Source organism: Trichosurus vulpecula, chromosome 6 (genome assembly GCF_011100635.1).
Source record: "Trichosurus vulpecula isolate mTriVul1 chromosome 6, mTriVul1.pri, whole genome shotgun sequence".
NCBI classification, from domain to species: Eukaryota; Metazoa; Chordata; class Mammalia; order Diprotodontia; family Phalangeridae; genus Trichosurus; species Trichosurus vulpecula.
The window spans coordinates 224,203,613-224,214,668 of record NC_050578.1 but is presented as its reverse complement, the minus strand read 5'-3'; the positions used below and the strand labels follow the sequence as shown (position 1 = coordinate 224,214,668).

General features: G+C 42.5%; 1 protein-coding gene across 1 annotated transcript in view; it reads left to right on the top strand.

Annotated features, from left to right (window-relative positions):
• The first annotated feature begins 8,759 nt into the window (after positions 1 to 8,759).
• Positions 8,760 to 11,056, top strand: part of INSC (INSC spindle orientation adaptor protein) — a 121,480-nt gene continuing 119,183 nt past the window's right edge. The window contains exons 1-2 of the mRNA XM_036765103.1: positions 8,760 to 8,774; positions 8,978 to 9,078. Coding sequence (XP_036620998.1) covers positions 8,760 to 8,774; positions 8,978 to 9,078 — 116 coding nt within the window. The remainder of the gene's footprint in view (positions 8,775 to 8,977; positions 9,079 to 11,056) is intronic.

Genomic DNA, 11,056 nt, shown 5'->3' with positions numbered 1-11,056 from the left:
ATTACATTCATCCAGTCCAGCCTTTGGTGTTCTGACCAGTCTAGAACCAGACTCAGGTCCCACCACACTTCACAAAGATAGACGGACTGGTAGGAATCCAAAACATTCATCTCCTGAACCAGGACGTAAGACTGGATAAGAATAGGGAAGGAGGAGAGAAACGGATATTTATTAAGTGCCTACAGTATGGCAGGCACCATGCTAAAAGCTTTGCAAATATCACATTTGATCCTCTGATCATTTGACACACAGATGGCATTTGGAAGAGAAATATTAGACCACAGAGACTGGAAAGGGAAGGATTGGATGCCAAATACTGTGATGGCTAGGTTTCTCAGGAGAAAATGATTCCACTAGGGGCTCCATCATTTTGCAGACTCCCAGAGTTACCACTTTGAAGGGAAATATCTCAGTTAGACTGGGGAGTAGATAGGTGAAGAAAGCCAGCAAGACCCCCAGGAGCTCTTTGCTGAGCTCCAAATAAATGTTTGGGAGTTGTAGTTATTTATTGACATCTGGGTTGTATATTCATTTTGGTGTCACAGGGATTGCTTGTAGGGATCTTGGGGAGACGTGTGTGTGTGTGTGTGTGTGTGTGTGTGTGTGTGTGTGTGTGTATCAGGAATCAGGAAGACTTGTCTTTCTGAGTTCAAATCTGGCCTTAGACACTTACTAGCTGTGTGGCCCTGGGCAAGTCACTTAAGCCTGTTTACCTCAGTTTTCTCAACTGGAAATTGAGCTGGAGAAGGAAATGGCAAACCACTCCAGTGTCTCTGCTAAGGAAACCCCAAATGGGGTGATGAAGAGTCAGACAGACTGAAAAGATTGAATAGCAGCCACCTGATTTTTAAAGGTTTCTGATTTCTTCTGACATGATGTAGTTTCCAGTCCTCTCAGCATCCTGGTCATTTCTTCAGGGTATAATTAATCTATCAATTTGTCTGTAAGCATTTATTAGAAAAAAGCCATGAATCTGTAGTTTCATCAGTATTGGGGACTGACAATATAGAAACTTGGTGTCTGATGTAGGCTGGCAGTTGGTATTAGGGTTCTTAGAGGTTAAGGGATTTATCATTTTTATGCAACTAATATAGAACAGAGAGAAGGCTTCGAATTCTGGTATTGTTGATGCCAAAGCCTATCTACCACACCATGCTGTGTCAGGGATTTTTATGCTTGTTAAATAGACCTAGCCTTCCACCTTCCGTCATTCCACAAGTATGTCTGCATTCACTGTCCATTCCATGCTTTATATCTGCCCTTCCCACATACTCTGGCTAAAATGAAGTACTTTGCACTCTCCCTCCCCCGCCCCAACTCAGCACTCCCTTCCTCTCTCTGCTCCCATGCATATGTTCCTGTGGAACCATCTGCTTTGTATGGAACACCTTCTCATCCATCCCCGTTCTTAAATTTATACCTGTTGAAACCTGCATTTATCCATAAAGCTACAACCAAATACATTTATGTGGCATTTCAAAGTTTAAGAATTGTTTAAATAAACATTCCATTTGCTCCTCACAAAAACTACACATGGTGGGAGGAAACTGAGGCACAGAGAGGTTAAATGGTGGCCCAAGATCACACAGACACAGTTAATGCCCCTGATCTTGAACCTAGTATCCCCTGACTCCGTATCCATATTTCCTCCTGAGGATGCTTCTCCAATGCCAATCACTCCATGAAACCCTCCATGATTCCTTCTTCCCTGACTCATTGGCTCCCTCCTCACCCTCAGTAATTCAATTTCATTTAATCAACATTTATTAAGCTCCTAATGTTTTCAAAGGCACTGCTAAACAACACTATTACAAAGATAAATTAGATGTCTCAAGGAACTTACTTTGGACTGGAGAAAAATGCATGTAAATAAATAAATAAATGCAAAGCACATGCAAAGCAATGCAAAATAATTTTCAGAGGGAGAGCAGAATGACTTTCCTTCAGGCCCCAGCAGCCCTCGGTTTGTTATCTCCTTTATATAGTTATCAGGTATCAATTTGGTTTATCTTAAAATGTGCATGTGGTGGTTGCCCTTCATTCAGCCTAGGGCTCTGAGCCTTCCAACTGCATCCTAGGAAGTAGAATCATCCATTACCTTCTCCAGGGAGAAGCCCTACTACTAGTCTTGTTTCTGGTTCCATCACAGTGAAGGAGGCTTATGGACCTGGAGTCAGTCACTTCACTGCTGTCTGCCTCAGTTTTCTCATCTGTGAAATGGGGATAATTATAACAGTACCGGCCTCCCAGGATTGTTGTGTGGGTCAGATGAAATCATATTTATAAAGCTCTTTGCAAACTTTAAAGCTCTGTATTATTATGCTATCTGCTGTTATTATTATGGGACTCCTGAAGGGGAAGCCATGTGGGAATGGACATATTACCAAGAGACCCCTAGGAGGTTATGATACTGTTAACTTTTGGGGGCATTTTATTAAATTTTTTTTCAATTAATAAAATATTTTCCCTCTCTCCCATTCTTCCCTCATCACTGGAAAAAAATGAAGAAAAACAAAACCCTTTTTAACAAATATGCAGTCAACCCCACCCCCATCAAAAAAAAAGATCCTGCATTGGTGGAACACCAAAAACTTTAAAGTTTTTTAAACATGGTGCCTTTTAAAAATGTTATTCTTATTCTGAATTGAACAAATAGCAAAGATACCTTTTGTTTATATGTTAGTCATTTTTTGGAGATCTTACCCTCCTTAAAAGTGAACGCTCCCTTGTAACATAGAAAAATCTTTAAGCAAAAAGATCTGAGGCAGTGTTAATCAGTAGAAAGTGTCCTGGCCTTTGGTTTGGGAGATCTGTGTTCAAATCCCACCTAACTCACTATGTCTGAGCTTTGGGAAATTTCTTCACTAACCCTTTCAAATCCCTTCCCCTCCCCTTTAGCTTCCTTATCTGTAAAATGAGGAGATTGGACTAAGGGACCTCTAAGGTCCTTTCCAACTCCCCATTTGTGATCCTATGATTCTGAGACCTGAGATTGTGACGTTCTTGGACAATGTTATCAATGGACTGGTCACCCCACTGTACAGAAAGGAGGTAGCCATGTTTCCTCCTCTGTTTTTTCCACTGGTATCCTTTGAGGGGTTAAAAAAAATCACATTGAAGTTTCAAGGGACCTAGAATTTAAATGGAGCCAGAATGGCTCATTTAGGTTAGGCGCTAATTAATGGTGGGCTGTGGCTGTGGCTGTCTGAGTTATAGAGCGAGTCTAGGGCTGGCTGAGTGGTGGGGGGCAGTGGGTGTGGTGCTGGTGGGGTGTGTGTGTGGTGTATGGAATGGTAGGTAGCTGATGAGTCACTCCATTTAGAACGGGGAGTTCCCTTTGGGTTAATTAAGGCTGAGGGCATGGCTGGGAGGTGGTGGTTTAAGCTCTTTAGGGGGTAATTCATCATGACAGCAGAGAGCTGGCTTATTGATTAGTTCAGAGATGGAAAGATGAGGGTGGGAGAAAATGGGGGAAGATTGTTGCTTGTACTGGAAAACCCTGATGCCCTGCAAGAGAAAGCTGACTGTAACAAGGATCTCTGGGAAGTTCCTGATACCAGAGGCTGCCCAGGCAGGACACGGGGAGTAGCCTCATTTGAGTTGGATGGGATGAGAGGGAAACCACCCTCCTCTCCTCCGTTTCCAAATTAAATTCCATTGTGGTTTCTCACAGGGCTCTGTGAGATGGAGAAAAGAGACAGATCATAGAAAGCACCCCTTCCCCAACCCTTCCTCTTTTCCAGCCGAATACCCAGTGACCAGACCGCATGGGGCTCCAACTGTTGCTCTTTCCAGGACCCCTGATAGATGCCTAGAGCTCTACTCTCTGTAGAACGTTTTCACAGCCATTCTCTCATTTGGCAGCTCTTCAAGAGTCAGACTGAAGGTTATCAGGTCCATTTTATAGATGAAGAAATAGAGGCAAAGGGACTTGTTCATGCCGTGGTTAACGGGTCTGGTAAGAAGTGATTCCAGGACTGGAAGAAGGCTGGGGTTCATATCCCAGCTCTAAGTCACTGGAAACTTGTTTGTGTGACCTTGGGCAATTAGTGAGTCCTTCAATGACTCAGGAAGTATTTATTAATTTATCACTTTGCAACAGGCACAAAGACAAAAGTGAGTCAACTACCTTTCCCTCAAGGGTAGAGGACACGTATGTTTAGATATGGATCATGTAAATACACTAATTTGGAGGGGAGAAGTTGTGTCTGCAGTTGGGAGGACCAGAAAAGATCTCATGTAGAAGTCACTTAACTAACCTCTCTGGGCCTCAGTTTCTCCTTCTTTTGATAGAGGGAGTTGGACTAGATGACCTCCGAGGATCTAAATTTAAAGCACTGACCTTGGAGTCAGAGCAATCTGAGTTCAAATCGTGCCCCAGACACTTTCTGGTTGGGTGACCCTGGACGAGCCACTTAACTGCTCCTTGCCTCAATGTCCACATCTGTAAAATGGGGTTAATAATAGCATTTACCTCTCAGGGTTATTGTGAGGATAAAATTGAGATATTTTTCACAGTACTCTGCAAATCTTAAAGTAGCATACAAAAGCCTAGCTATTGTGATCATTAAATCAATGATCCTATAACGAGATACTTCATCTCTTAGATGTAGATGACTTAGATATCCTGACCTGAAGAAGTTTATATTTGCCCTAAAGCTGAGAATGGCCTGGGATGAAGTAGCTACCCGACCACAGCACTTTAACTACCTTCCATAATATTGATCCTTTACAGCCTTCTCCCTTCCCACCCCCACCCTGACACAGTTATAATGGACTCCCTGAAGCCCCTTCTAAAGATTAAACAATTGAGCCTCCGTGGCCAAGCCCCGCTTCTGGCTGGGATTCAGATTTGGTCTCATCCAACCACCCCAGATGGAATTTTCACTTTCCTCTGCTCTAATTGAATAATTTACTGTAAATAGCTGTCATTCACTGTCAAAGCCACCGAGCCTCATTAGCCAAATGGAGGTGAGTAAGGTTTGGCTTTTAATGTATTGGGCAGGATAAAATGGAATGATCTAAATGGAACCATCAATACCAGCGGCTGAATTAAGTCATAAGCACTTAGAATTTCAAGTCCTTCTTGTAAATTACAGGCTCCCCCGCCTCTCTCCCATCACTTGGAGAAGAGTGTGGATGAAATATAGCTTGCCGTTTCCATCTCTGGACTCCTAATGATGTGGGACAGGCCTCCTGCCATTCCTGACTTGCTGGGGGTGGGAAACTTCCCTCTCTCACTTCTCCCCATTCTTTCCATCTCTCACCCTACCCCACCTCCATCCTGAGTCAATGGCCACAGGAAGGAATTTCTCATCCTGACCTTTCAGGATGCTGGGCAGCATAGTAGGACCATAGACTCACGGCTGGGAAGGACCTTAGAAGCTATATATTCTAACCTCTTCCTTTTCTGGACGTGGAAGTTGAGGTCCAGAGTATCTCTTTTTTAAAAATATTCAATGCAACTTTATTTTCATAATCTGAATGTACAGAGCATAGTTATTAACTATAAACTAGCACAAGGCTGCTTGCCAGGAATCTGGAAGTATCAGTCCGATTCCATATCATGATTCCAGATTTTTTTCTTTAGGGAATGTTATCGCTTGCATAGAGACAGACAGGATCTGAACCTAGGTCCTCTGATTCCAGATATAGAGGACTACTCCCCTCTACCACATTGCGCAGCCCTGTTGCTTGGGGTCATAGGCTATAGAGCTAAGAGGAACCTTTGAAATAGTTTATTTCTTCTCATCCCTCATTTTACACAGGAAGAAAATGAAAGGCTTATTAAAAAGTCTAAAACTGATAAGTAGAAGAGCTGGGATTTGTAGTGGTAATCAGGGAGGGGCTTTGGGCAAGCCATTGTAACTGCTTTGCTCATGCAGACCCATTGGTTCTTCTCTGGTAGCTATGAATTGTGATTTGGTCTGTTTATATTGTCTCTGTTTGTAATTTGTTTGTATTTGCTCTGAAGTTCAGGGTGCTGGCTTTTCCCCCTGAACTAAGTGAATGATATATATGTATGTGTGATTAAAGTGAAATTGTGAGAAAAGCAGATCAAAGAACCTGTGCTGGCAGCTCTTGTTGCTAGTCTTGTTGGGTCTTACACCTCAACAGCTGCTGCTAACCACATTGTTGCTACAGGATTTGAACTCAAGACCTCTGCATCCAAATCCACTTTCCTCTCTAAAAAAGTTCTGATGTGGAGAGAACAAGAGCAAATGTTATTTTCCCCTTTTATGAGGAAAAGCATCAACATTTGGTGATTGAGAGTGAGCCAGATGGGAGGGGAAGCATGAAAAAGACTGCTATTCATTCCTTAGTGATTTTTTAATACAGAATTTTCTCTGTGGCCAGTATCTCTAAAATGAATCTCCTGCCACAGAAGGCTTTGGCTAACTGGCCTCTTCTTAGAACTCCAATATCCTATTCAGTACAACCAACTTTTTCTTTAATAATGTTAAACCTTTACTGATACCTTCTGTTTTTATATCTCTGTCATTTCCTACTCTCTACCTTATCCACCTAGCCTTGTAGGCAAGAAAAAGAGAAAAGCGGATCAACAAAATGAGCAAACACATCGACTGAAATAGCAGCATATTTAGTGTTTCACATCCATAAGACCCCAGCTTTTCAAATAAGAGAGGAGAATGCATTTTTAAGCCTTTATCAACATATAGTATGAACAGCCAGGTGGTATGGTGGATAGAGGGCCTGGCTTGGAGTCAGGAAGACTCATCTTCCTATGTTCAAATCCAGCCTCAGACACCAGCTGGCTGTATGACCTTGGGCAAGTCACCTAACCCTGTGTGCTTTAGTTTTCTCACCTGTAAAATGAGCTGGAGAAGGAAATAGCAAACCACTCTGGTATCTTTGCCAAGAAGACATGCTGAAAAATGACTCAACAACAAGAAGTTTATATATACATACACACATATACATACATACATGTATATATATACATATACATATATATACACATATATATCTATACATATATATATGTACACACACAAAACTTCTTGAAGTTCTAGAGCTAGGAAGGCCTGAGCTCAAATCTGACTTCAGACACTTATGAGCTGTGTGACCCTGGGTAAATGACTTAATCTCTGTTAGCCTCAGCTTTCTCCTCTGTAAAACAGGCATGATAATAGCCCCTTCCCAGGGTTGCCGTGAGGATCAAATGAGATAATATTTGTAAGGCACTTAGCACTGTGCATGGCACACAGGAAGCACTATATAAATGTTAGCTATCATTATTATATCATCTATGTACTTGCTGTTTCTCTAGAATTTAAGCTCCTTGAGGGCAGGGATCTTTTTATTTTTGTATTTGCATCTTCAGCTTTCAGCACAGTTAGTGGTACACAGTAGGTCCCTAATAAATGCTCAAATGACTTAAATTCAGTAGGCAGTGGGGGATATATTACTATAGCAGTATTGATAGTGGGGTAGAATTAATAGGACCTATTAACTGAGGTTAACAAGAACGTAGATCAAGGTTGGGGAACCTGCAGCCTCGAGGCCACACGAGGTCCTCTAGGTCTTCAAGTGCGGCCCTTTGAGTGAATCCAAACTTCACAGAACAAATCCCCTTAATAAAAGAATCTAAGCTCTAGATCAATGGGAGGATTGTGGTAACAGCAGATATAGGAAATCTAAGAGGGAGAACAGTGTATGGGCACCAGGACTGGAGAGGTTTTAGGTGACTGTCATGGGAGAAGGTGATCCTCTTGAGAATCAGGAAGAGGCTGAGCTTTTTCTGAATTCCCTCTTGTGGGGGAGAAGAGTCTAAATGCATGTGGTCCCACCCAAGAACTGGGCCCTCTCCTTGGAGAACGCACTTTTAAGGATGTAGTGAAGGGCAGGGCATCGTGATGGCTAAAGGCCTGGCCTGGGAGGAAGAACATCTAGGGTTTCAGTCCCAAATCTACCATTGATTAATTAGCATTGTGATCTTGGATACTGAACCTATAAATGAGGCAATTGAATGAAAGTCCCCTTCTAGCTCTAAATTTGTAGGATACATTCTGGGAGATAAACCATTTCTTGTAACTTCCGAGATCAAATGTAACAGGTTTCAGGCCCCCAGAAATTTGTACACTTCAGTAGAGGGAAGACCCAGCTTGTTTCACAGATGAGTCCTGAGGCAAGTCTTTCAAGAAAGGAAATCACATTCTCTAAAGAGAAAGTTGTAGGGGAAATCTCAGGAATTTTCCATTAAGAAGAAACAAATGCATTACAGGTTCTCTCCACCCAACTCCAGGGAGCAGGCAGATTTTGGCTGGATGGGGACTCTCTCCCCTGAGTGCATTATTACGGGCCAGTTGTTTTCTCAGTGGGAATTATGTCTGAGCTCTAATGCATGTGTGAAGTATTGTGGTAAGTTATTCCAGAAAGAGAACACTCAGGATCCTCTGGGTCTGAGAGTTATTTTGCACTGTTTAGTTTTATCCTAAACCTCGAGGTAGCCCCACGAGGTAGGCAGGAAGAACGTCGCCCACTGTAAAGATGAAAACTCGAAGGCTCTGACCAACTTGGCCGCATCCAGTTAGTGTCAGGGCGAGGATTCTGGGAGGAGAGCAGGCTGCCTCATAATATATTAATCCTCTTGGCTCACACAAATCTTGATTTGGCTGGGCTCCTGAGATAGGGACGCAGGACCTTAATGGGTGGTCCAAACCAGAAATTATGACTGAAGAAAGGGTCAGTTTCTGACTTAACAAGGAAGATATGATAAGGAAAGTTTACAGGTCAAGATGGTGCCCAAGCTGGTCAGAAGTCCTGGGCTGAAATTCTATCTTTGCTGTTAACTCTCTGTGTGATCTTAAAGGTTTTTCTTTGCCACTTGTAAAAAGAGAGGATTGGATTATATACTTTTCAAAGTCCCTAACCTTCAATGTCACTGATTTCTTGACCCATCTCTGTGCTCCTGGTCCACATTGTCACCAATAACCATGTTCTCTTTTCCTTCCAGGGACCAGACAGTTGTGACCAGGCCCTGCTCCAGATTGGGATAAACATGATGGCATTCCCAGGGGTTAGCCACTTGGACTCTATCCCATTGCCTGGCCAGGGGTAAGTGTGGTGACACTCCTTTAAGAACTGACCGACAGTCTCTGAATCTTCCCTTTCTCCTTCTCCCCATCCCCCATTCTGAATACCGCTGAACTCCAGCCTTAAGATTTGGAGTCTGGAAATGACCATTCCTGGGCATGCCAAGTCCTGGGAAGTGAGAATCAGATTAGGGGTGTGGAAAATTGGAGTCTAAGCTCCCAGTAAGCTTGGGTAGGAATTATTTACCCTCTAAACCCCTCAATTTCCTTGTCTGGGAAATGGGGAGAACATTTTTTGCTCCTTAGAAATGTTGTGAGGAAAAATAAGGCCATGAATGTAAAGGATTCTGAGCTCTCTGGAGCCTCAATCTATCATTATTATCATTAAAATAGTCTGAAGAGCTTGTCTTCCTCCATTCTTGGGCTAAGTGAGCTTGGCAGGCCCCTTGTCTCTGGGAAAGGAAAGAATGGAAGGGAAGGAACGGAGAAGAGAGAGGTTGCTTGGTACAGCTTGAAGTCAAATAAATTGGCACCAATTTATTTAGTTTGGGTAGATAAGATTAAGAAGGTGAAGACAGTAAGTTAAAGGGTGTCTCTTTTTCTCTAAACCATCTTCCTCATGTTGTATAAGATTCCTAACCACTTCACATTCTAGGACTCTGATTCTCTATTCTCCAATTATATTTCAAACTCCTTCTCCATTAGGTATCTAATTATACTTCTTTGGTTATGCTTACTGGCTTACAGTCAGAAGATCTGAGTAGGGGGGCATGTATATATAAATATATACACACATACGTATTTATATATACATACATGTAGGTATATATACACATACATACATACATGCATACATGCACACATAAGGCGACATATGGGCAAGTATTCCAGGACTGATCTGGACTTACCACTCACTTACAGTTCCTTCTGAGAAACACACCTTCTGACACTGGGAGATCTGTTCATGAATCTTCCTACTCCATAGTCTGAGGCCAAGAAATGTAGTCTCTTTCAACGGTCAGGGAAAGGAGAAAAGAGGATTTCTTGACTTTTCAAAGAAAACAGCTCGCGTGATGGCCTTTAGTCTTGAGGGCCCTGACCTTGTTCCCCAGCTGGTGCGTGTGTGGGAAGGGATGTGCGCAGTTCATGACTAAGCTTTGAAGATCGGCTACCAACTGATGTGTGTGGAGTAGGATGGAGATTATTTAGATTACATGCTATCTGTTTAAACAAACTCCATCTCTACCTTATATACATAAGAGGGGGCAGAGCCAAACAAACTTGTCCTCTGGAAACATTCTTTTGCCTTCCATCTGTACTGGAGTGATGTGAATCCAGCTGTGTGCTCCTTGGCAAGTCTACCTCAGTTTCCTCAACCATAAAGTGGGAAAAAACACCCACCTCACAGGGTTATTGTGAAGATCAACTAAGATAAAGTTTGTAAGGCACTTAGCACAGTGCCTGGCACCTAGTAGGTGCTTAATAAATGCTTGTTTTCTATTTATCTATTCATCTACTCGTGTATCTAGTCATCTATTTATCCATTTATCTATCTATTCATTCTTTTGTCTATTTACTTATTCATTCATTCACTTATTTACTTATTCACTTATTTTTCATTTATTTATTCATCTGTCTGTCTCTCTATCAATCTATCTATCTATCTGACTGGATCACCCTCTCTTGCTCAGGCTGGAAGTGCAAGGGCTATTTGCAAGCCTGCTCCCATTCTGATAAGCACAGAAACTTTGACTTGCTCCGTTTCCCACTTGGACTGCTTTGCCCTTTCTTAGTAAACCTGGTGGTCCTCCACTCTAGAAAGCTTACCATTTTAATGCTGAATTTAGTGTGGCTTAGCCCGTTGTAGCTCAGAACTCCTGAGCTCAAGAGATCCACCATCCTCAGCTTCTCCAGTGGATGGGATTACAGGTACGTGCCTCCATAGATGGTGGGGCTGGGGCAGGGGGGTGATACTTGTACAAGAGTATGGAGGCAGGAAT